At 44.2% G+C, this 27317-nt stretch overlaps 1 protein-coding gene across 5 annotated transcripts in view; it reads left to right on the top strand.

The window, feature by feature from the left end:
• Positions 1-27317, top strand: part of PDE4B (phosphodiesterase 4B) — a 522826-nt gene that overhangs the window by 378352 nt on the left and 117157 nt on the right. For all 5 annotated transcript variants that reach the window (XM_033916537.1, XM_033916534.1, XM_033916536.1 and 2 more), the window contains one exon: positions 13469-13663. In XM_033916537.1, coding sequence (XP_033772428.1) covers positions 13469-13663 — 195 coding nt within the window. The remainder of the gene's footprint in view (positions 1-13468; positions 13664-27317) is intronic.

The raw sequence follows: 27317 nt of genomic DNA, 5'->3' as shown, positions 1-27317 counted from the left end.
TAGCATCGCTGTAAATGTAATTTCGCTGTAAATGTACAGTCTCTTCATCTGTTAACCGCATAGAACTTCCATGGTATTGCGGTATACAAGAATAAAGTTATTATTATTATTATCAGTGACATCCATTCCATATCTTCATTTAAACCTCTAGGAATTAGAATGTTCAGATAGAAAATTCCATTTATGTTCTTTAAAATTTAATAATTTCTCAATATTGCCTCCTTCCCACCCTACTTTAACAACATCAATAATGCAATAAGCGTATGGCCCATCAGTTGCCAATGTCACACAATAAGTCCAACTGTATATAGGGAAAAACCAAAAAGTAATAGGCACAGTATCAATGTCTATTTACTCTAGATTTATGTTCATTCAGTCTTATTTTTACAGACCGTGTCGTACAACCTACATATCACTTCCGACATAGACATTGGATCATATATATCACATTAGGCGTGTTGCAATCAGTTACTTCTCTTGCTTGATATATCCTGCCAGTGGTAGGATTTTGCCGACTGTCACCAACTATAGCATAAGGGGACCACTGACATCTCCCACAAATAGTGTGGTACCCCTGAGTCTGTGATTGTGTACAGGAGTTTACCATCTCTCCAATATTTTTCATCTGTTGATAGGAAAACAGGTTTCTCGCAAAGCTCCTGACATGCTAACCTGGCTACATACCAATGTACGAAAATAAGAACTGCTGAACACTGATCTTGTTTATACTGTAACAATAATTGCCTGTGGGCAAATTTAGCTCTCAATTATGCTTGACGAACCACTTGTTTATCCCCAGGACAGTAGTATTACGATCTCTGAATGACAATAGGGTAGTCGTTCCTCATATTTCGAAGGCACATCTTGCATCAACTAGAGATGGTGCATTTTTTTAATTTAGTTCCACGATTATGGAATAATCTGCCCGTAGACTTGAGAAAAGAAGAATCCTACATAAAATTTAAAAGACATTTAAAAGCACATTTTTTCCAGTTGGCTTTCTAAACTTAGGGGTCCTTTTATCAAGCTGCGGTAGGGGGTTTAACACACGTAATACTGCGCGTTAAACCGCCTGCCACGCTAGCTGCTAACGCCTGCATTGAACAGGCGTTAGTTTTTTGGCCGGCCGCGGGGGTTAACGCATGATGAAATGTCCGACGCGCTAACCCCACTAGCGCGGCTTGATAAAAGGACCCCTATTGTGCATTACAAAGTTTCAGGGTACTAAATATGCTTTTTTCAATTCTGTCCAATTGGAGAAATTTCTAGACAATTATGTGGTGCACTAGGCATGTGGGATAACATAACATAATATAAATCATTATTTATATGCCGCGAAAGCCTTTCGGTTCGAAACAGTTTACAGGAAAAATGGCCAAGGAGAATCAGCGAGCTACAGAAATGGAGAGAGGACTGAAAATTATATAGATTGCATAGAGAGAGGTTAAGCATGGTTTTATAAGGAGGGAGATAAATAAATAGGTAGGAATGTTCATAGGCTTAGAGCAACAACGTAGAATAGATTCAGTGGGTCGGTAGTCTTTTCATGAAAAATTTAAGGTGGGCTGTCCTGTTTGGGGAAGAGAAGCGTTTTAAGGAGCTTTCTGAAGTGCATGTAAGAGGTTGATGATCTGACTAGTTGGCTCCATTCGGGATCCTTGGAGTCTACTTGGTAGGGCAGGAGTCTGTTGATAAATCTTTTATGGGTGCATTTTTTAATTGAGGGGAAGGCGAAGAGTGATTGAGGTCGAGCAGGTCATCCGGATCTGGCGAATGTAAACTGATTGGTGAGGTAGTTGGGTAGTAGGCCATACAGAGCTTTGTAGAAGAGACATCCGAATGTGAATACATAGAAACATGGCGGCAGATAAAGGCCAAACGGCCCATCCAGTCTGCCCATCCACAGTAACCATTATCTCTTTCTCTCTCCGAGAGATCCCACATGCCTATCCCAGGCCTTTTTGCATCTACCACCCTTTCTATAAAAAAGTATTTTCTTAGATTACTCCGGAGCCTATCACCTCTTAACTTCATCCTATGCCCTCTCATTGCAGAATTTCCTTTCAAATGAAAGAGACTCGACTCATGCGCATTTACAGTCTCTATCATATCTCCCCTCTCCAGCCTTTCCTCCAAAGTATACAGATTGAGATGTCTGTCCCCATACGCCTTATGATGAAGACCACATACCATTGTAGTAGCCTTCCTCTGGACCGACTCCATTCTTTTTATATCTTTTTTTGAAGGTGCGGCCTCCAGAATTGTACACAGTATTCTTAATGAGGACTCACCAAAGTCTTATACAGGGGCATCAATAACTCCTTTTTCCTACTGGCCGTACCACTCCCTATGCACCCTAGCATCCTTCTAGCTTTTGCTGTCACATTTTCAAGCTGTTTGGCCACCTTAATATTATCACATACAATTACACCCAAGTCCCACTCTTCTGTCATGCACATAAGTTCTTCACCCCCTAAACTGTACCGTTCCCTTGGGTTTTTGCAGCCCAAATGCATGACCTTGCCTTTCTTAGCACTAAATTTTAGCTGCTAAATTTCAGACCATTCTTCAAGCTTTGCCAGGTCTTTCTTCATGTTATTCACACCATCCAGCGTGTCTACTCTATTGCAGATTTTCATATCATCCGTAAAGAGACAAATCTTACCCGACAACCCTTCAGCAATATCGTTTATAAAAATGTTAAAAAGAACAGGCCCAAAAACAGAACCTTGAGGCACACCACTGGTAACATCCCTTTCCTCAGAGCGATCTCCATTGATCACTACCCTCTGTCGCCTTTCACTCAACCAGTTCTTGACCCAGCCCGTCACTTTGGGACTCATCCCAAGGGCACTCAGTTTATTTATTAGACATCTGTGTCAAAGGCTTTGCTAAAATCTAAATACACATCTAGCTGATGTACTTTGCTGATCTCTTTAACCACAGGGGAACATGTATTTCATTCTGTGCCGCACTTTTCCAAGGTGAAGTTGGACGTCACTTCAGCTAATTTATGTTTCTGATTGTTTTTTTAGATTTGCTTCAGAAATGAATTCATACGTCTCATTTGGATTTCTAATTTCTAATTGCTCTTTTCCTCTTCATTTTCCGTTTGTTTTGAATGTAAAGCCTTTCATTTCCCATTTCAATGTAATTACTGGACAAATTGCTTAAAATCTGTATACATAAAGGATTTTAAAAATAGAATAGATTCTGGGGATAACAATACTGCCACACAATGTTATTAACTGAAATTCTGGTTGGTAACATTTTAATTAATGATATCGAGAAATTGCTCCAGTGTTTCTCTTCATCTGTGCAACCTTGCTTATTAATTTGATTTGTCAAGTTTTGTGCTTTGAACACGATGATTAAAAGTTGTCACAGTTTGAAACAATTTCAGAGTTCCAAAAAGTACATTTTGCGTAGGACTTTGTGTTGAACCAATCCAATGCAAATTTTACTATTAAACAATAGACTCTAACCCCATCTTCTACAAAGCCACGCTAGCAACTTCCCTGTGGCAACAGCCCCGAAGCCCATAGAGATATAAAGGGCTTCATAGCTTCAGCTAGTTTCTTCAAGATTCTTCTTTAATTCTAATGAGTCATATGTGTATATTTTATTTTTAGAACTGAAAAGCTAAACAAACTCCCCATTAACTGTTAATTAATTAACTGGGCGCCAAAACAATTTTCAGGCAAAAGAAAAAGCCTCGGTATTAATGGTGAGGAAAAATCACTCTACCAATCCAGCATCATAGGTATGATCTGCTCGACCTTAATCATTCTTCGCCTTCCCTTCGATTAAAGACTCCTACCTTACCAAGTAGCCTCCAAAGATCCTGAATGGAGCCAACTGGTCAGAACATCAACCTCTTACTTGCACTTCAGAAAGCTCCTAAAAACGCTTCTCTTCCTCAAACAGGACAGCCCACCTTAAATTTTCCATGAAAAGACTCCCGACCCACTGACTCTCTATTCCACTTTGCTGCTCTACAACAGGGCTGGCCAAGTCCGGTCCTCGAGATCTACAGGCAGGCCAGGTTTTCAAGATATCCACAATGAATATGCACGAGAGAGATTTGCCTGCACTGCCTTCTTGGTAGGCAAATCTCTCTCATGCATGTTTATTGTGGATATCCTGAAAACCTGGCCTGCCAGTAGATCTCGAGGACCGGACTTGGGCAGCCCTGCTCTAAGACTATGAACATTCTTACCTATGATGCTGGATTGGTAGCGTGAACTGTGTATCTATATAGTATGAATGTGTGAGTAAATGTGCAACCGATGGATCATTTCGTGGCTAACAATGCCACTTCTTCGGGGCCAGAATCGCCAGCATAGCAGTTCAACAAATCAAAGCGCTCATCCTCTGCGCCCAGTTAATTAATTAACAGTTAATGGGGAGTTTGTTTAACTTTTCAGTTAGGTGGTCTTTTACCCATAGATTAATACAAAGATATTATAATGTTCTCTATTGTATTTATCATTTCTTTTGGAGAGTCCAAAGGAGAGCAACGAAACTGGTAAAAGGGCTGGAACACTGCCCATACGCCGAGAGGTTGAATAGGCTGGGGCTCTTCTCTCTGGAAAAAAGGAGGCTCAGGGGAGATATGATAGAGACCTTCAAGATCATGAGGGGCATAGAGAGGGTGGATAGGGACAGATTCTTCAGACTGAAGGGGACAACAAGTACGAGGGGGCATTCGGAGAAACTGAAGGGAGATAGGTTCAAAACAAATGCAAGGAAGTTTTTTTTCACCCAAAGGGTCATGGACACTTGGAATGCGCTACCGGAGGAAGTGATCAGGCAGAGTACGGTACAGGGATTCAAACAGGGATTGGACGGATTCCTGAGGGAAAAAGGGATCGTGGGATACTGAGGGAGGAGCTGGGATGTAACACAAGTATAGAAAGCTAACCAGGTAATAAGTATAGAAACCCAACAGGTCGTGCATGTGCAAGACCGGAGGGTTAGGACTTCGATGGGAAGATAGGACTTCAATGAGAAACCAAGGTGGCAAGGGGGCCCCTTCTGGCGATTCAGACAGGTCGTGACCTGTTTGGGCTGCCGCGGGAGCGGACTGCCGGGCAGGATGGACCTATGGTCTGACCCGGCGGAGGCACTGCTTATGTTCTTATGTTCTTAATATTCTGTTTGCTTTTTTTTTTTTTTTTTTACCTCCACCATACAAGAGTTCATTGTGTTTTCCATAGTGAGTCCTCCATCTTTTTTCTGGGTCAAGTCTGTGAACTTATAGAAAGGATCATTTTTCCCCATGTGTCTCACATTTCACTTTCTTAAATTAAGGGCTCTTTTTACTAAGCTGCAATAGCGTTTTTAGCGCACGCAGCATTTTAGTGGGCGCTAAACCCGCGCTACGCGGCTAGAACTAACGCCAGCTCAATGCTGGCGTTAGTATCTAGCATGCATGACATTTTAGCACCCGCTATTCCACGCGTTAATGCCCTAACGCAGCTTAGTAAAAGGAGCCCTAAGTTTCATCTGTTAATTATAGGTCCATTAACCCATTTTGGAAAGGTCCTCATTCTGCTCACATTTTAACAGTTTTGAATAATTTGCTCCATTTTGTGTAAATTTGATCACCCTAGTCTCTCATCATTCCATATTATTTATGTGTTAAATAATACCGGTCCCAGTATAGATCCCTGGAACACTTCACTATTCATCTTTCTCTGCTGGGAAAACTGCCAATTTAGTTCACTTCACTAAGACCAGTTTGCTAACACATGGGATTTCCTCTGGGTTAGCGGTTTCGGGTGAACTAAAGTTTTCTATGCATTCAAATGTGAACTGTATTCAAAACTTTTGCATGAACCTGAGCTCTAACAGCAATGTAAAAAAAAAAAAAAATAAAAAAAAAAGGGAGAAGTTATCAAGCTGCTTGAGGATACAGTATAATCTTGTTATAACGGACTTCAAGGGACCTGGAAAAACGGTCCGTTATATCCAGAGTTGCATTTTTTAAAAACTTTATTTAGGTCAACTTGAAACAAAAACTTTATTTAGGTCAACTTGAAACAAGCATATCAGCAACATCCATAACAAAACTCAGCAAAACATTGATATGGCACGAAATGATTGCAAAACCAGAACCCTAAAAGATGTTCTAAAGCATTGTGTCGCACTGTACTGGAACGAAAAATACTCTGTCATTTTCTTCTGGGCTGCATTTTGATGCTATATCACTGGCACGTCATGCGCCTTGTAGGAGGAGCCTGCATTCCGTTATAGCCGAACAAAACTACAGCTAAAAGCAACTCTGGGGACCAAATTGTTTGTCCGTCATATGGAAAGTCCGTTATATGCGAATCTGCTATATGCGGTGATTTTCTGCATGTTCATAAAGGTGCACGGCCGGGACCAGTGGACCTCGTCCACTATAAACGATATTCCGTTATAAACGAGTCCATTATAACGAGGTTATTCTGTATTAAATTGTGCAGATGTACTCCAGACGCAGCCCCGAAGAGGTAGGGCTTGAGTGGGGCCGGGGTTTGTGGTTGAAATGGGGCAGGCCTGTGGGCAGAACAGGGCAGAGTTATGGACGGAACTGGGCGGGCTGTAGACAGAATGGGGGCGGGGCCACACATCCTCTTTTTTTTTTTTAGGACAAAATCTGGTAACCCTATGCAGTCAGCAACTCTATTGCACAGCTTTCATGGCCCCTCTGTAATTAGCAACTTAGACCAAGTTTCAAGTTTTATTTATATTTGATTAATCGCTTAATTAAAATTGTTTCTAAGCGAATTACAATATATAAAAGTGACATATAATTAAACATAATACTAAAATAAGAAATAACATATAAGATACTATAAAACTAGCAATTTATACAATGAATACAATTAAAAAAAAAAAAAAGAAAGGGAGGATTTACATAGCAAATATATATACCGTATTTGCCGGCGTATAAGACGACTTTTTAGTACCTTAAAATCCTCCCCAAAGTCGGGGGTCGTCTTATACGCCGGGTACAGTTTACATGCCCTTACTTGCGGGGCTGGATGTACTCAGTCGCGCGGCTCTTCTTCTCCCTACCTTCTCTGCTTGCAGCACAGAGCCGCACGGAAGTCTTCCCGACGTCAGCGCTGACGTCGGGAAGACTTCCGTTCGGCTCTGTGCTGCAGGCATGGCAGGTAAGGAGAAGGAGAGTAGCCTCGCGGTACCAAGAGAGAGGGGCGGCCGCCCCGCCCCGGTTGCAGCACAGCCGGCCAGGTCCCCTTACTTTTGTGGCACTTCCCCGACCGACCGATAACAGCCCGGGTCCGACAATCCTCCCTGCCCTGTAGCCGCGAATCTAAATTACCTTCTTACAGCAGCTGTAAGAAGGTAATTTAGATTCGCGGTTAAGGGCAGGGAAGTTTGTCGGACCCGGGCTGTTGTCGGTCGGTCGGGGAAGTGCCACAAAAGTAAGGGGACCTGGCTGGCTGTGCTGCAACCGGGGTGGTAGAGAAGGAGGGGGGGGAGAAGGACGCTGAAATGCCATGGTGAAGACAGGAGGGGGGGGGAAGGACTCTGAAAGCACTTGAAGACAGAGGAGGGAGAAGAACGCTGAAAGCACATGGGGGAATACAAAGGGGTGGAGAAGGAAGAAGGGGTCGTCTTATACGGCGAGTATAACACAAAACTCTATTTTTTAACTAAAAGTTGGGGGGTCGTCTTATACGCCCAGTTGTCCTATACGCCGGCAAATACGGTAGATATGTGCAGGTTTGCAAAATTGCTGACATAAAATGTAAATTGGTATTTCACAACTTAATACACATAGGTTGCTGAGTTTCTCTCTATTGATTTTTTTTTCTCCCCCATTTATAATCATAAAATAGAACCTTCTGCTGCACATTCTTGCCTGCATTTTAGAAAAGGCTTACATCTGCAGATCCTTTTGCTAAAATATTTCCAGAACTGTACATGTCCTGACCTGCAATGAAAAACTGCACAAATTAAGAAAGCTACACTGAACAAAGTTAAATTTTTTTGCTTCGTTATTAGTATGCAAGAAAAATATAAGTGGCCAATATATCACCTGAGTTCAAATTAAAAGACCTATAAGGTTTTCAGGTTTCTATTGTACACTTAATAGAGCGAAGCTTATTTTGAATAGAGTCCTGACCTGTACATTGCAATTTCAGCTTCGACGTTCCCACCCGTAGGTGCCTTGTAACGGCAAAATTGAGTTCTGACGCAAGTAGACAAGGACTCATTACACCGAGGGATTTAAAGTCTAGTTTGGGGAAAAGGATGTCCAAGGCTGGCTGCTCCTAGTTTGCAAAGAGCATTTTGCAAAAAGGTGTCCTAATGAACTCGAGGCTTGCTAACGAAAGCGCATTCCTAGCATTTCGTGCCTTTGTAAAAACTACGTAATTAGGGCTTTCAGTTCTGCCCTTAAAACTGAATGCTGCTGTGCAGAAGTGTGTTTCCTATAGAGCGCAAAACACGGTCTTGAAATAAATGTGGTTCACCTGCACAAGAGAGCAGGAAAACGAATGCCTCTTGTATAATACCAGACATTACTATGAATTATTCTTCATGACCAGTGTAGTAAAGTAGAAGCATCTATGTTGTATTTTGGAATACTAAAGTATATATAGAATATTAAATTGCCTTGTTAAATACAGCTAGGTATTGTCGTTTTGGCAAATTACATTTATGCTGCAAAGCTTTCTTAAAATTCCAGGAGTGCAGAACAATGAATGCCAATTTATAGCAGCGTGACTCTTTTGCTGCTAGTAATATATTATGCTATGTGTCTTTCTAATCTTCTGTATATTATTTCTGATAGGTTTCAGTGTACACGGGGTTCTCTGAGGATTCTTTGTGTCGCAAAGGACTTGACATTTAGCCATAAAGGGGGAAAATTCAGCTCATGGCAATATGCAAGTTGCAAGCTGCTCAAAGCCGCAGGCTGAGCCAACCTTGGATTTTCAGTGTCGGGGCATGCATGGCCAACATTCTTGCTAACTAACCGGTTAAGTTGTGCCTGCACCCGAGGAGAGTCACGTGATATGGTGAGTTAGGTCGGACATGCTTTGACTGAGCTCTTGATCCCCGGGCCTCATCTACCCCCATCAGACTGATTATTGCCTCCTTGGTACCTTATTGAGTGGACTGCTTTATTCTATGAACAGATATCTTGCTAAACTTGAATCCCAAATGAGCACAAAGAGTTCGAGGAGAGATAAAGCTCGAGAAAAATCAGATTCGCTGCCTTCCAAAATGGCAGGCTCCTCGGGGGACTCCACTTCACCTTTTCCGGCTGGTAGTGTCCAGGAGTTGACTGTGGCAGTTGTACAGGCCCTAGAACCTTGATTTCCTCCAACTTTCTGGTCAACTGTCGAGAGTGAAGTCAATGTTATCTGATATATCTAGCGCACTGGGGAGTTGGAGGTCCGAGTGGCAGCTATAGAAGACACATCGACATCGGCCTTCGGAGGACTTGGAGTCCGTGCAAGAGCAACTTCATCAGCAAGCAGAGAAGCTCGAGGATCTCGAGAACCGCTCCCAGAGGGATAATATACATTTAGTTGGTCTGCCTGAGTTGATTTCAGACACCAGACTTCTGCCCTGGCTGGAGCAATAGTTGCATATGGAATTACCTTTTCCATCAGGTGTAGGTCCTGTTTGGCTGGAGCGGGAACATCGTTTGGGGAGGTGGCTTGAAGATCGTCAAAGGCCTTGTGTAGTCATCGCCTAAATTCACAATTGCGTGCATAAGGCAGTGTTGATGCAACGCTATCGACTTCAACAAGACTCACTGACCTACAAAGGACACCAAGTCCGCCTGTTCCAAGACTATTCTTCAGCGCTTCAAGATCGCCAAATCCAATTTTCCTCTATTTGTGTGGCGCTTTCGAAGAAGAAGCTTTGTTTTTTATTGTCCCACCTTGCGAGTTTTCACCACTGCTGGATGGCGTGCTTTTGATTCGACTGAGGCGGCTACTGATTATTTGAACACCCTCTCCTCGGACTCTGCTGCATCGGTGGACTGAATGCCTTGTCTTTTGCTTTCTGTGATTGTCGTTTGGGGCTTACAGATTTTTGAGAATACTGCCCATTTTACTTTTATGGTTTCCTGAGTGGCCCGGTTTGACTGTTGTGGAAAGTCAGGTGTTGATTCGGCATGTGTTTATTTTTCCCTAACGGGTGGTATGAGTGTTTTGGCAGTGCGGCATGAGTCGGGTGTTGAGTCAGGAGCTATATAATTGTAACATAACAGGTGATTTTTGAGTGTGGGGAGATGACTGCGTGTGCAAGGGTTGGTTGAGAGTATTTCTCTTGTTGTTCTTAGTTTGAATTTTGCAACTTTCACTGTTCTTTGCTGTATATTGTGGTGCCAGTGTGCTAATTGTTGCTGGAATGTTGCTTGGTTTCCTTTGCTGGGGATTTTCAACTACTGTGCGTTTGCATGTGGCTGTTCTGGTTTGCGTCCAGTTGGATTGCTTGGATGAGTGGTGGCCTGGCTGCGTGTGTGAGTATGCATGCGACGGGGTAGTTGGGTTTAATTGTCTGAATGTGTGTGTGGGGGGAGGGGGGAGTGTTGTTTTCTACCTTGGGTGGTTGGGACCTGGGGACAGGTCCCGTTAAGACATGACTCCAACTTTCGGGTTCCTACTTGTTAGGGATCGGAAGGGGTTAGTTGGTTGTTGGGTTTGAGGGTTTTTGGGGATGGGTGGGAGATGTGAGGGTGTGGGTTTGGGGAAGGGATTGTTTAATTCTGCCTTTTGCTCAGGGAAATGTTTGGGTTTTCTAGCTTCTTGAGGCGTGAGGGGAGGGATAAATATTACAATTGTTGATATCTGTGACACTATCTGTGTTTCTTGATGTTGATGTATGACAACTTTTTCCTGTTTTGCATTGTTATCTTGGATTATTTTCTTGACTAATAAACCTGATTGAAAAAAAGAAAAGTTATACCTGCACCCAAATCTCGCCCCTAGACTGCCCCTAGTGGTTCTTAAGCCTGTCCTTAAGCTTTTTTTTTTTTTTTTTTAACACTCTTGTTTTTTGCTATCTGTAGTTCACATTCACTGGTATTTTTATGATTAAGTTGTCTCTTTTAGACAGTTTATTAGTCCTTCTTTCAGCAGTATATTGCCATATAATTGTAACTTTTATTGTGTTATTTAGGCCCCTTTTTAAGAAGCCACATTAGGCTTTTTTATCATCGGCTGCGGCAGTATTATCATCGACACTCATAGGACTTCTATGAGCGTCGAAGCTTATACCACTGTGGCCGACGATAAAAAAAGCTAATACGGCTTCATAAACGGGGTAGGGGTTAGTTTCTTATTGGGCATCCCTTTGGTATTTACTATAATATATTTTGATAAGTTTTTCTGATATACCTTTATGATTATATTACAATGGATCCATGTATTATATCTGCTCTTAGCGGCATAGTAAGGGGAGAACGGGGTGGCAGACTGCCCAGGGTGCCATCTAGGAGGGAGCGCCAGCTCTTCTCTCCCCCTCCCCCCCCCCGCTTGCACTCTCCCTTCCCCCACCTCTTTAAATCTTCACCTGCGTGAGCCTGGATCTCCTCTGAGATCACTTCCAGGTCATGGGACCAAGAAGTGATGTCAGAGGGAAAGCCAACGCTGGCACGAGCAGCAGGCCAGTGAAGCTGCTTGCGATAGCAAAGATTTAATTAGGTTCGGGGTGGGTGGGAGGGCATGGATGTGGCATGGGGGCACCTATCCTCACTACGCCACTGGGTGCAGCACAGGATATACGATATGTCACATATCCTTTGTCATTCTATTACATTTCTGGATTGTGCGTAATAAGTCTGTTCTTTTTATTTTTATATATATTAATATGATACCGTACCTAAGTCCAGATTGTACTGATAAGTAAAGAGCTTCTCCAGAGGATAATTAATAAGCCTGAGGACAAACACCCACAGAGTTTACTCTTTTTTCTCATTTGTCTGTGGGTTTATTTTGTTTCTTTTTATTAACATTTTAGTTTTAATATGTTGGCAAATTGCTTTGGAATGCCTAAAAGAGCAATTAAGCATGTAAAAAATGAGATGTAAAAAATAAAATGAAATTTACTGGGGAGACTGTGCTGCACTTCACTTTTTCATTTAAAAAATAAAAAAATTATTTTTACACACTATGCTGAAACACCGAAAAGTTGTTCGCATCTATTCACATTCCCTTTCTACTGCAACACAACTACCTGACATGGTGGACAATTTTGAAACAGGGAACAAGGCTGTCAAGTGAGAATGGCACAGGAACAGAGTTTGCACCTATCCCTCCCCCCCTCCCTGTAAACTCCATTCTCACCCAATCTCTGCACTGGGAAGGAGAAGGCCTGCCATTCTGAAGAAATGGGCCTGCTGGCCAAAAGAGTAGGTATCCCTCTGGCCAGCCTTGCTTATAAAGGTACGAGAGGAGGGGGGTTTCAGGTGGGCTTGGGGGGGGTGGGGTCAGGGTTTTGGGGCGTTGTGTTTAGAGGGGTGCCAACAGGAGGGTTTGGGCATCCCTCCTACTGGGGATGTTGGGGGGGGTGCTGGCAGGAGGGAGTGGGCATCCCTCCTGCTAGGGATTGTTTTGGGGTTTGCAGCAAGAGGGAGTGGGCATCCCTCCTGCTGCGGACAGTGGGGGGGAGAGGGGCTCAAGGGTGGCGGTTTTCAGGATTTCCCCAATGAATATGCATTGAAAGCAGTTCATGCAAATAGATCTCATGCATATTCATTGGGGAAATCCTGAAAACCCAAATGGAATACGGCTCTCGAGGACCGGAGTTCCCTACCCCTGTGTTATAGAAACATAATAGCAGATAAAGGTCAAATGGCCCATCCAGTCTGCCCATCCGCAGCACATTATCTCTAAGAGAGCCCACATGCCTGTATTTATTCAGTTCTAGGTCGGATTATATTACAAGAGGTTGGGTCAGTTACCCAGGAAGTTACAATGGACAGTGTGACACGGGCATTCAATAGGGTTGCTAGTGCAGGTAGATCAGTACAACTGTTAATACAGTCAGGTCATAGTTACAAATGTAAGTAAGTCATCTTTGGCTCATCGTTATGTCCCAGGAGTTGCATTGGACAGTTTAGAAATGGGCTTTTACAACTACCATTTCACTTATACCAGGGTTGGCTCCCTCTCTTGGTACATAAATGCTTTTAGAAGTTTTCTGAACCTGCGATAGTGGTCACAAGATCGTAGAGTAAGCAGTAGTTGATTCCAGTATTTTGCTAATTGATATGGGATGGATAAGGTAATTTGCCTGGTAGACTTTATATTGTTGCATGTTGGGAATTTTTTTTCAGTTCAAACGTTTTATTGAGTTTTATAATAAAGCAAAAAAACATACAACAAGATCAAAGGATGCATAATACTAAGTGGAAAAGATTTCTGGTGGAATATCTATTGGAGGCTAATTATTTATTTATTTATTTTTGTTTGTTTTCTTTTTTTAATTAAAGCTTTGATGTGGAAAATGGCCCATCACCAGGTCGAAGTCCATTGGATCCCCAAGCCAGCCCTGGTTCGGGACTTGTGCTGCACAACAACTTTTCAAGTCACAATCAGCGCAGAGAATCATTCCTGTACCGATCCGACAGTGACTATGACTTATCACCAAAGACCATGTCCAGGAATTCATCCGTTGCAAGTGAACAGTAAGTGCAAGATGGCAAACATACAGATTTATAAATGTAACGCACTGCAATGTAATTTTCATATTGATGTCTCCATTTTTGTCTGTTGAGTCATCAGTTCTTTCTATTGACTTGAAACAGGGGCCTAGCCACGGAGTAGGCCTGGCTGGGCCTGGCCCGCTCAGTTTGGACTCGGGCCCATTCACCCAGCAGCCACAGGTCACCGGCATCCGTTCCTACATGCTGTCAGCAGCTAACCCGGAAGCTTTCCCTCTTATACATAATGCAAATGCGTCATAGGGAAAGCTTCCATGTCAGACACCAGCAGCGTTTAGGAACCACTGCCGGTGACCTGAAGAAAAATAGAAATGCTGCACGGAGTTGGAAAGTTAGGGAAAGAGAGAGGTGATATGGGCTGGGGGGTGGAGGAAGTGAGGGAAAGACATGCCCGCCCAAAATTGGCTGTATGGTTACGCCATTGGCTTGAAACCTAGAAAATGAATGTACTATATGATGACCTAAGCAATAACCTTTATCTTGCATGTTAAGACCCTCGTGTCTAAACTAAAAAGAATGAGCAATGCAGAAAGGCCTTAATGTGGACATTAGAACTGACATTAACATGGACTGAAAAAGGAGTATGACTCCCCAAGCTGTCAGTACTTTCAGGAGTCTCCCTCAGTACTAGGGCTCTGGCAAGAGAATCAGGATAACCAAAGACGCCTTTGGCAAATAACCGTCCTATTAAGGACGCCCTGTGATTTCTTTCTTTCTTTTTTTTTTTTTATATGGTATCCCTTACCTCTTGTCCTTTACCTTATTATTCCTTTTCTCTACAATATTGTTGTTCTGCCTTGTACATATTGTACCCGTCTGTTTGTTTGAATGTTATTTAAGTTTTAAGAAAAGTGTATTTGTCTAAGCCAGGGGTAGGCAATTCTGGTCCTCGAGAGCCGGAGCCAGGTCAGGTTTTCAGGATGTCCACAATAAATATGCATGAGATAGATTTGCATCTCAAGGAGGCAGTGCATGCAAATCCACCTCGTACATATTCATGGTGGAGATCCTGAAAACCTGACCTGGCTCCAGCTCTCGAGGACCGGAATTGCCAACCCCTGGTCTAAACCATATTTTACGGTACACCGCTTAGAAACTTTCCCCCTTTTTTTTACTAAGCTGTGCTAATCGAATTAGCATGCGTTAAACACTAACGCGTCCATAGCCTGACATGCATGTTTAGCGCTCAGAACGGGTTACAAGCCAACATTCACAAAAGTTACAGTGGACAGTACATTTGGTGATACAACACAATATTATACAGTAGTCATAAAGGGCAAGGCTGGGCAGTACAGTACCTTGAGGACATTCGTTACCGCTTCAGTCGGCACTAAAAACCACGCTACAGTTTTGTAAAAGGGGGGATTAGAATGCACAACGTTTTGTAAGGCGCATTACAGAGCCAGATGCATGCCAATAAACACACATCCCTAGCTCATGTTCATGAAGCAGCTGGTGCAAACTTGCACGGATTTGAATAGTTTGCTCAAAAAGATGTTCTTCCGTTCAGTGCTCCTTTTATATTATTAGTGTTTCTTTCCTTATCTTGTACCTGGTTCCTGAAAGCTTTTGTCAGATTTTGTTTATGCTTTGTTCGTCCTTTAAATTAAGATAATCAAGGGACAGGTGGATTAAAGACTTGCTCACTTTTGTATCTGTGAAAAAAATGCTTAACCTGGCTTTTCACTAAAATGTAATTCTATCCCCCCTTACTCTTCTCTTCTATATATAAGTTCATGTAAATCTTTTTTTCCTTCTCTTCCTATATTTTAAGTTCTTGTAAACCGTGCTGAGCTCCACAACATCCGTGGAGATGATGCGGTATATAAACTTAAGGTTTAGTTTAGTTTAGTTTAATATATCTGGAGCTACATCATCCATATTTGATGATCTACTGCCATCTACTGGCATTCCAATGTTTTGATTCTCAAATTTCTATTGTGTGGAGTTTAGGATATACCAAGATTAATTTTCTTGCAAGAAATAAATAATAGATGGAAGATACAAAAAAAAAAAAAAGGCAGCAATGACCCAAGAGAGGGAAAGAAGACAGGAGTCCGTGTGAATTGCCTATAATAAAACCTTTTGGCATTTGTTTGCGGAGATAAATAAAAATCAACCACACAAGCAGGTGGCACTAAGACAGTAGCTTTTGTAGAGCTAAGAATTAACTAGAAAAAGCTTCTGAGCATGAGTGACGATTTCCTATGCATTGTTTGCCCCAGTGCTTTTATCACACCTCAGTTTCTGTATTTCCATTCTACTGATTGGAGAGGTCAGTAGCTGTTACCCCTGCACGGTGTTCACCATCATTGTATTTAAAAGTTTTAAAAATTATTTTCTGATTTTAATTTCTATTCTCTCTTAAAATTATGTTAATATAGCTTCTTTATACAGTGTCAAGTGAAAAACCAGACTTTCCCACATGCCTGGCCTATGACAGAAAGAGGGGTCTCTTAAATGGATAATCAAGGAAAAAGGATGCCTCCGAAACCTCTTAGGAGCAGATGGTTTGGAAAATATCAAGTGGCATAATTGGAGTTTTCTAAACCAAAGTTAGTGGTCTCCATTCCACTTCCAAAAAAAATGGCAGTAATCTTTAACCAGTGAGCTAGAATTCATCCACAATACAAGAGGGTACAGAGTAGAGAATGACCCCGTCCCTGTGAGTTTTGTTGCTGTCCCTGTCCCGTTCCTGTAAGCTCTGCCTAAACTGCACAAGCCTCGAACACTTATGATTTTAAAGTATTTGAGGCTTGTGCAAATGAGGGCAGAGTTTTCAAGAATTGGGCAGGAGGAACAGGAAAAGAACTTGCCGGGACAGGAACGGGAAAAATGAGTTCCTGCGGGGATGGGGGAAAATGTGTCCCCCGTGCCATTCTCCAGTACAGAGCTCAGTTACGAGGACAGAAGCACATTTATTAAATTGAATATACTGCCTAATGATCAAAAAGGCAAATCCAGCAGTGTACAATTAAAACTAATATAAAAGCGGAAAAGAACTACATCAATGATAGGACAGCCCCTCCTAAAAAGCACCATCCAAGAAACAAATCAATTAAACCCCAAAGTTTTGAAAAAAAAAAAAAAATCTTTTTATAAAATTTACTCATACGAGTGATCTTTAAAAAGATTCCACACTTTAACTTGTAAACACTATTTATTAAATATCTCAAAAACAAATTACATCACTTTTCCACATAATCACCCTGTTGCCTGACTGGCCAGTCACATGACATTCTATGACACGCCCTCTTACCCTTTCTCGTGAAAATATGAAAGTGCAGAAACGTTTTGAAGAACCCATGTATATTCTCTGTATGTCTTGCTAAATCAATCCTACGGCAATAAAACCCCAGTGCTTGCTGGAAAAAAGGAAGCTTTCAAACACTTTACAAAATGAACCAGGGATAATTCATCTCTGAGCTTTAGTAGTAAAGAATCCCACAAAAAAGGGCCAGACAATAAAAAGTTGCTTTGTACATGTTCTTCAGTCGAGTAACTTTAACAGCCAGAACTTGGAGCAATGAGGCTTGACTAGAACATCTCACAAGAAGGAACAAATAGTGTAATTAATTTAAATCCTTCTTAGATTGACCAAGGATCAAAGTCAGAGACGACGACAATCCCCCAGGGAGCCCTGAAAACAAAAGTTCAAAGGTACCATACTGTGCATAACACAGAGCAGTGGTGCCAAAGACTGGGTACATGAAGATAACCCCAAGATGCTAACTCTGTTCAAAGGTGCCAAGATCAATAGTTTGGTCAAAGAAGCCAAGAAAAAGAGAGGGAACAATAGAGGCATGAGGTAGGCACAGGAGATACAGACCTACAGTGCCAGAGGATAATTTCAGCGCATCAGTCAAGGACACTGGCACTGAACATCGGTCCATATCCCCGCCAGCAGTGCTGGTTTCAGAGTTCATTGCCTTTGCTACCTAGAACACTTCAGCTGGTAAAGAACATCTGGCTATTGTGATGATCATGACCCAAGACTTCATGTAAAATTATTTTAAAGATATGGCCACCCAACCTATGGAAGACTTAGCTAAAATGGAGTTCCATCAATATCAGTGGGTCTCACCAGAGATCACACCTTGCACAAGAGATTCAAAGAGATCCAATGGTTTCTTTACTAATGGTCCATCCAATCTGCCCAACAAGGAGGCCAGAGTTGAATGTGGCACTCTGCACAGGTTCCACGTCTTCATAATTATATACTGGTATACCTGATCTCTGTCCCTCCCTGCAAATGTTGGGGCACCGACTGTAGAGGTCTGCTGGGTACTAGCCCTACTTCCTAATTACTGGAGTTGCTACTGAAGCCAATTCCAGCCTTAATGCTGATTTATTTTTACAGGACCCAATAGAAGTCTGCTCAGCATTGGTCTTACCGTACTTCCCAACCTCTGAAGTTGCCATCAAACCTCACTCATTATGAAGCCATTTAAGTTTTGCTTTAATTTGATGCGATCTTTTTTTCTATGTCGTGATCCTCTGTGTTTATCCCAAGCATTCTTGAATTCCATCACTGTCCATAAATCATTCAAAGTCCAGCTGGGAAAAATCACCAGAGGGGCAATCTATGCAACCCAAGGAAGAATGCTACCATTCAGATTGATCCCCAGGAGAACACTCATAGTAACATAGTAAATGATGGCAGATAAAGACTTGAACAGTCAATCCAGTTTGCCCATTAGTTATTCTCATTAAAAATACATGATTAAATTAACTTGTTTCTTCTTTGATATTTCTGGGCCATAGACTAAGCTTCAGGCCTACACACAATGGATGAATTCCTCTTTTTCAGAACTATCACAACTGGAATGGGAGCTTTCGTAAGTGTCTGCCTTCAAACATTTCTCCTTATAATGATACTACTTCCTGTATTCCTTCAAACATGTCAAAGGAGGTTCCATTTGTAATACCGTGTTTCCCCGAAAATAAGACCTAGGGCTCCTTTTACGAAGGTACACTAGCGTTTTTAGCACGCGCTACAATGCCCCGTGCGCTAATCCCATGCTACATGGAAAATACTAACGCCAGCTCTATGGAGGCGTTAGTGTCTAGCGCATGCTAAGCGCGCACTAAAACTGTTAGTGCACTTTCAGAAAAGGAGCCCCTAGTATGTTTTTTGGGCCCAAAATTAATATGAGTGTCTTATTTTCAGGGTAGGTCTTATTTTTTTCATATACAATGATCATCTCTCCCTTCCGTTCCTCCACCCCAATTCTTCCTCTTTCCTTTCTCTCCCTCACATATGCAGCATCTTTCCTCCCCTATCACCCATCCCCTTGTGCCTTCCCTCTACAGCATTTTTCTATCCTTACCTCCCTCCCCCTCCCATCTCCCATGCAGCAGAACCTTTGCACCACATCTTTCTATCCCTCCCTCCCATCCCTTGTGCAGCAGAACCCTCACACAGCTTCTGTCCCTCCCTTCCTCCCATACCTCCCCATACAGCATCTTTATATCCCTCCCTTCCATCCCCCCCCCCACCACACAGCTGAACCCCTGCTGGCCCTTCCAACTCTTCCTCCCATCTGAACCTCACCAACCAGGAGACCGACATACCTTCTTCTAAAAGGCAGTGTTGGCAGCAATCTAAACAGGCTGCTTCGCAGCCTTTTCCCGCCAGGAAAAATCTGTCCCCGTCACTGCACCGTCCCCTTCATCTGTCCCCGTCACTGCACCGTCCGCCTTCATCGCCATCCCATTCACCACCCCGTCACCATCCCCGCAGCATCCATACAAGCCTCAGTACTGCAATATTTAGCTTATTCCTTCCTTATAAATCAAAGATCTGGCTGCTGAACTGGAGAAAGAGATGTTCAGCTGGCAGGGCTTTGTTTATAAATTTTTATCAACACAACTAATATACTACTTTATCCTGAAGCAAAAAAAAAGAAATATAATTTTTTTTTCTACCTTTGTTGCCTGGTTTCTGCTTTACTCATGTTCTCATTCAATTCCTTCCATCCACTGTCTCTCTTCGTCTTCCATTTGCTCTGTTACTGTGCCTCTCCCTTTCTCCCCCTCCTCCCCCACTTCCAAACTGGTCTGGCACCCATCTTCTTCCCTCTGCTCCCCCCATAGTCTGGCATCTCTGTCTTCTTCCCTGCCAGCGTCTTCTCCCCACTCTCTCTTCCCCATTTCCCTTCAGCGTCTTCTCCCCACTCTCTCTTCCCCATTTCCCTTCAGCGTCTTCTCCCCACTCTCTCTTCCCCCATTTCCCTTCAGCATCTTCTCCCCACTCTCTCTTCCCCATTTCCTTTAAGCAATCTTCTCCCCCCGTCTTCCCCATGTGTTGTCAGCGTCCTTCTCCCCCTCTGTCTTCCCCATGTGCTTTCAGCGTCCTTCTCCCCCTCTGTCTTCCCCATGTGCTTTCAGCGTCCTTCTCCCCCTCTGTCTTCCCCATTTGCTTTCAGCGTCCTTCTCCACCCGTCTTCCCCGTGTCTTTTCAACGTCCTTCTCCACCCCTCTGTCATCCCCATGTGCTTTCAGCGTCTTCTCCCCACTCTCTCTTCCCCATTTCCCTTCAGCGTCTTCTCCCCACTCTCTCTTCCCCATTTCCTTTCAGCTTCTTCTCCCCACTCTCTCTTCCCCCATTTCCCTTCAGCATCTTCTCCCCACTCTCTCTTCCCCATTTCCTTTCAGCAATCTTCTCCCCCCATCTTCCCCATGTCCTGTCAGCATCCTTCTCCCCCCCTCTGTCTTCCCCATGTGCTTTCAGTGTCCTTCTCCCCCTCTGTCTTCCCCATGTGCTTTCAGCGTCCTTCTCCCCCTCTGTCTTCCCCATGTACTTTCAGCGTCCTTCTCCCCCTCTGTCTTCCCCATGTACTTTCAGCGTCCTTCTCCACCCGTCTTCCCCATGTCTTTTCAACGTCCTTCTCCACCCCTCTGTCATCCCCATGTGCTTTCAGCGTCCTTCTCCCCCCCCCCTCTGTTTCTACCCATTTCCCTTAAGCGTCTTTTCTTCTCCACTCCACCTTTCCTCCCTTTCTCCCTCCCTGCCCCTTACCTTTGTGGCGCTTCCCCCCCCCCCCCCGCCCATCCACCCAACAGACCGACAACAGGCCTGGTCCGACAAACCTCCCTGCCCTGTGGCTGCGAGTCTAAATTACCTTCTTACAGCAGCCGGAGCATTGTAGTTGCATATGGCTGCCGTAAAGGTTGTCTCTGATGCAACTTCCGTAAGGGACAGGGAGGGAGAAAGGTAGCTGTTTCAACACCATTCACTGCTGAATTTTCCGGACCTGGCCAGCTGTGCACCCCCCCTAAGGCTACACCCGGGGTGGACCACCCGCCTCCCCCCCCCCTTGGTATGCCATTGTGTTTACCTTTAGAGCGGTATAAGAACAGGGATGTCAATAAAATGACATCAAATTGGAATTGTTCTCCCAGAGTTCCGAATTAACTAGACAAAGCTTCTGGGCATGGGTGGTTATTGTCAGCATAGCTATTGCTAGCATTCAGCATTTTCAGTTGGCATAAATAATGTCAGCGAAGGCCTATGGGAAATTATATCAATCTGACTAGCATGTGAATGCAGATAGACCCTGAGTGAAGGCAGACGGTTTCACATAACCCTAAAAGATGGTTTCAAATAGCCCTGATTAAATCAGGATTATCTAAAAGGTGTTAATGTGTTAATGTCTGATTAAGAGGGGGCTTAGGACAATGGGTCCAGGTGCACAGATAACTAAAGTTAATCAGAAACTATTGTCAGAGACATACCGGAAATCACATATGACTTCAGCCTATTTTTCTCCTGTCTATGAAGGAGGGGGGAGATTTAACTTCTATTGAAGCTCAATAGATTCTGGTTTTTAGAATAATTTTCCAAACTATAAAAGCCCCCTCGCAGCATCACCCCCCTCTCTTGGTTCTTGGCACTCTGGTCCTCTCTTGTTTCTCTTGAGCTCTCTCTTTCTCTGGCTATCTCTCTGTCTATCCTTCTTTTTATCTATGTAACCCGAAACTTAGACCATCACCCCATCCCCCTTTCTCTCTCTCTCTCTCTCTCTGGCTCTCCTTAGAACTTCAGACTCTCTGTCTCTTTGCCTCTGAACTCTGAAGGCAGGGAAACTGCTTTCCTCTCTCCTTAATTGTAATGCTTAATTGTAATGCTTATAAATTTTGCTTTCCTGTAAGCCTATTTCTATAATATATTCTTCATGCAATCATTCTGGCTGTGTTTCTTATTTGAGTCTACTTCCTGGTGAATCTTCAGTGAGGGAACTGAACCTGGGACCTGGCGTGTGTAAGGGCGCCTCTAATATAACCCCACCAACCGTACATTGTGGGGGCCTGATTAACAATCCTTACATTTATTCCCACCCTAAATTTACCTCTCAGTCAGTGTGTAGCTTAAGGCTCCTTTTACAAAGCTGCGCTAGCGGGTTTAACACGTGCGACTTTTCATCACGCGTTAACCCCCGCTTTGGCTGAAAAACTACCGCCTGCTCAAGAGGAGGCGGTAGCGGCTGGCGTGGTCGGCGGTTTATCATGCGCTATTACGTACGCTAGTGCGGCTTTGTAAAAGGAGCCCTTAGAGTGAACTCTTGGAGGGAGAGGTGGGAATGTGTGTTTAATTTATCCTGCTCTCTATACAGATCCCCCATTACAGGCAAGCAACTTCACTTTTCTCCATAGACAAGAAGGAGAAAACCATACAGCTAGAGTCTCCCTAACTGAGGACTGCATCAAGATTATATGACATACCACTGAAAGTAAATAAAGTGCCAACTTGATTTGCTGGTTGTTCATATAAATGTGCAATCCTCAGTTAGTAATTTTTTTTCTCTTTTTATTTATATATTTATGTCTTTACTTTTTTGCAATAGTTGGAAATATGCAAAGATATTTATTATTATTACTGGTTGACCGAAGGCATTGTCCCTTCTGGATGTATGAATCAGGCAGTGGAGGACTGTGTAAGTGTGCAGAGAAGGCCAAGTTTTTGAATGGCAGACTTGCTATATAGATGCTGATCTTAAATGGATCACCAATGCTGCTACAGTATCATAAGCTTACTTTATCCTGGATTTAAAGGCTGGCTTGATTGTAGTTAGATATTGTTCGTTACTTGGCTACAACGTAAACACTGTTTGAAAACTTCTACATTATTAGAGCAAGTGCAGAAAGGAAATACGGATTTATATGATTTCTGTGTAGGGCTTCAAAGACAAAACAAAAAGGCTTTTTCGGTTTACAGAAAATTCAAATTCAAGAGTGATGCTAGATGTTCTGTTTTAGAACATATTTGGGAGAATGGATTGGGAGAAGTTTTAGATATGGAGATTTGGGCAACTTTTTTGGGCTAGAGTGTCAACCGCTTTTATCAGCTTCCATTACTCAATCTTTGTTTTATGTTGCCCATTGTGCTCTCTGGACACCATACAAAGTGTCCTGGTTGCCGAGAAGTGGATGCTGGTCCTGTCAGTCGGAGGTGGAGACTGTGCAACATATGTTGTGCACTTGCCCAAATGTGAAACAGTTTTGGTGCTCCATATGGGGTAAAATTGAAATCATATTTCATTTTCAAATTTCGTTGACTTATGAACGTGGAGGGGCATGATAAAAAAAAGTCTAAGTTCCCTTTTGGCCTAGGCCCTAAACGCTGAAAGTAGAAGCAGGGAAAATGTCCATTCTCAAAAAAACGTCCTTCACCTAAAAGCTGGATTCTGTAACCGGTATCTGTCAAAAACAACACCGGTTACAGAATCCACCCCTGCCCCTCGTAACGATCCTGCCCGTATCGGATCGGGGAGATGGGGAGGGGAGGGTTGCCGGGGCAGGAGGGGTTGGGCTTCCTCTTGCCCGTATTGGAACGGGGTTGGGGGTCGCCGGGGCAGGAGGGGTTGGGCTCCCTCCTGCCCATATTGGATTGGGGGATCGCCGGGCAGGAGGGGTTGGATCCCTCCTGCCGTATCGGATTGGGGGGTTGCCAGGGCAGTAGGGGTTGGGCTCCCTCCTGTCCATATCAGATCGGAGGGGTGAGGGGTCACGTCTCGGCAGGAGAGATTAGCTATCTCTCCTGCTGCGATGGTGAACCCCCGAACCGTGGCACTGCAGGAGGAGGATTGCGGCAGGGGAGATGAGGCAACTCTCCTGCCGCGATCGTTGCAGTGGGGGTGGGCAGATTGCCGGGGCCGCTGAGTTGATCGTGGCAGCCATGATCAGCTCAGCAGCTCCTTTTTGGCACTTATACCTGTTTTGACTTGGTCTAAGTCAAAACGTATAAGTGCCGACTAGGCAACCTGTCAAAACTTCTGAGTGGAGTGGAGTGGGTAGATGTGAGTTTCTTGTTTACTCTTTCCCAAAAATACAAGGACTAGGGGGCATGCAATGAAGCTATGAAGTAGTAAATTTAAAACAAATCACAAAAAAATATTTCTTTACTCAACATGTAATTTTACTTTGTAATTTGTTGCCAGAGAGTTATAAAAGCAGTTAGCTTAGCAGGGTTTCAAAATGTTTGGTTAATTTCCTAAGAGTCCATAAACTGTTAAGATGGATTTGGAAAAATCAACTGCTTATTTCTACAATAAGCACCATAAAATCTGCTGTACTCTTTTGGGATCTTGCCAGGTACTTTTAACTTGGATTGGCCACTGGTACAAACAGAATACTGGACTTGTTTTTGTACTTATAAGTTGAAGGAATAATCCTGGGTGAGAGAGGCTGCTTGAACTGATTCCACTGGATTGTCCTCCTATGAAGATGGCAAAGGGAATAATATGCATGGTTGAGACCATGGTGCCCCAGCACTTATTCATATAAGTCCTTACTGGTACCTCTTAGATTGTCTGATAAGTTCAATTTGTTCTCACACTCATTTGTGGTAAGAAAGCTTTTATTTTCTCTGTATTCAACAATTCTTCTGACTGCTATAATGGTAGTTAAAGTTCTTAGAAAGAAAAGTGGTACATGCTGAGAAAAGTGGATATTAACCACATTGATCTGCTCCCACCAGGTGTTTTTGTAGATCAGGGGTCTCAAAGTCCCTCCTCGAGGGCCGCAATCCAGTCGGGTTTTCAGGATTTCCCCAATGAATATACATGAGATCTATGTGCATGCACTGCTTTCAATGCATATTCATTGGGGAAATCCTGAAAACCCGACTGGATTGCGGCCCTCGAGGAGGGACTTTGAGACCTCTGTTGTAGATGGTCCCTGGTCTCTTTATGACAAGATATTACATGTATTTTATGAGTAGATTATTTCTAAACAAGAATGCTCAGCACAGAGCTATGGAATACATGACAATCCCCAAGGAGCAGTGAGAATAAATAGTGTTCTGCTTACTTGCTATAGTATCTTGAGGTCTTTTTTTCCAAAGAATTTTAGGGGAGTAGTCTGTAGACTTTTGGGCCTTTTTCATCACTATGAGTGCTGAATCTTACTGTGAAGCTAGATGGTGATAGAATCCTGCATTAGAAATCAGAATTCTTAGACCCAGTTCTGCCATTTTCCATATCTTCTTCTGTTCTAACAAAAGTCTATGACTGTAAACAACTATTTTTTTTTTCTGTTTGTTTGTTTCTACCGTGTTTCCCTGAAAATAAGACCTAGTTGTAGCGCTGGATTCGCCGGCAGCAGCGCTTCCCGCCGCGCAACCCCCCTCTTGTAGCCGAACCCCCACTGACCCTTACATCTCTCCCTCCCATCCAAACCCTGCCGACCGTGAGACCGACATACCTTCTTCCAGACGGCAGTGTCAGCAGTAATCTAAACAGGCTGCTTCGCGGCCTTCTCCCACTGGGGCATCCTTCTGCTGCATCACTGATGATGTCATCAGCAACGCAACACATGGAATGCCCTGGCCCATGTGCCTCAGGCCCCGCCCCCAGGAGGGGCCTAAGGCTCCCGGGCCTATTCTGATTGGCCCAGGCGCCTTAGGCCCCACCTGTGGGCGGGGATTTGGGACGGCCCCATTCTGCCGGTGGCTACCTGCCGGACAGGCGGGTTTGGGCACCCGTCTGTCCAGCCAACTGGAAAACAGGTACAGGGAAGGGAGGTGGGGGTGGGGGGTCGTGGGGTCGGCCGAGGGGTCGCGGGTAAGCTGGGGGGGGCGATCGAGGGTTCTGGGGGGACAGTCGATGGGGGAGGAGGGGTTGCGTCGAGGGCAGGAGGGCCTGGGATCCCTCCTGCCCGTAATGTAGTGCAGGGTGGGGGTAGGGGGGTCGCCTGGGCCAGGAGGGCTTGGGCTCCCTCCTGGCCCGAACGAGTCGCGGGGGAGAGTGGTCGCCGGGGCCAGGAGGGCTTGGGCTCCCTCCTGGTCCAAGCCAGTCGCAGGGGGGGTGGTTGCCGGGGCCAGGAGGGCTTGGGCTCCCTCCTGGCCCAAGCTAGTCACCGGGGGGGGGTGGTCGCCAGGGCCAGGAGGGCTTGGGCTCCCTCCTGGCCCCAGCCAGTCGTGGGGGTGGTGGTCGCTGGGGCAAGGAGAGCTTGTGCTCTCTCCTGGCCCGATGTTAATTGCAAGGGGGGGTGATGGATCGCGGCAGGAGAGGTGCCTCATCTCCCCTACCGCGATGCCATCACTCCTCTACCGGAACTGCCGCGACTCGCGGCAGGAGAGATAGGGCATCTCTCCTGCCGCGGGTCACGGCAGTTCGGGTAGAGGAGTGATGGCATTGTGGTAGGGGAGATGAGGCATCTCTCCTGCCGCGGTGGTTGCGGTGGGTAGGTTGCCGGGCCGCTGAACTGATGGCACCAGCAGCCATCAGCTCAGCGGCTCCTTTTTCAGCACTTAGACCTAGTTTGACTACGTCTAAGTCAAAAAGGTCTAAGTGCCGACTAGGCAACCTGTAAATGTTTTGATTATACCTGTTGTATGCCTAGGTGTAGGTCGGCCCACCTCCCACCCACTGCCCGCCCTTTCCCCTCCACTAAACACACCTCTTTTCTCTCTGTGCGTCTAGAGGCAAGGGAAAGGCCTAAGCTGTTTTTAGATATGTCTAAAAACCAGCTTTGGTTATGGGTACTTGGACGATCAGGCTTTTTGATCGTCCAAGTAGCCATTTAGGACACTTTTTAGACTTTTTTTTTGTTTGTTTGTTTATTACCCCCTTAGTGTCCCCATTTTGGCGTCCCGAAGCTGTGTGTGGGGACAACAGGACAGGGGATCCGAAAACAGGACTGTCCTGTTCAAAACGGGACGTATGGTCACCTTATGCCTGTGTGACTAGGAGGCCGTCATATAGTTTTTTCCGTTTGACTTCTTTGATTGGAGGGTGCTTGAATGGAGTGTGGGTTTTCCTATGTCTAGTTGATGTAGTTTGGATGAGGCGGTTGTTCAGGTAGGTTGGGCTGTCGCCATTTATGGTTTTAAATAGTAGACAGTAGAATTTGTATAGTATTCTTGCCCGAATTGGAAGCCAGTGTGAGTTGAGGTATGCCTCTGTGATGTGGTCAAGTTACCTCAATGAATAGATAATTTACCCTGCTCTTTTAGCTTCTAACTCAATCAGAGCCAGCCACTATTGGCTTATGGTGCCAAGAAACTTTATTAGCAACTGTTCTGGGCATTTTCCATGTTTTCCTATTTTTCTCAGCCATTACACAGAAACTCAGCTAGAGGCCACTGTTCATGGTTGATTCTGGGTGCATGCACCCC

This window comes from Geotrypetes seraphini, chromosome 12 (assembly GCF_902459505.1).
Source record: "Geotrypetes seraphini chromosome 12, aGeoSer1.1, whole genome shotgun sequence".
Taxonomy (NCBI): Eukaryota; Metazoa; Chordata; class Amphibia; order Gymnophiona; family Dermophiidae; genus Geotrypetes; species Geotrypetes seraphini.
Note: the sequence above shows the minus strand (reverse complement) of the source record. Positions and strands in the feature narration are given on the sequence as shown.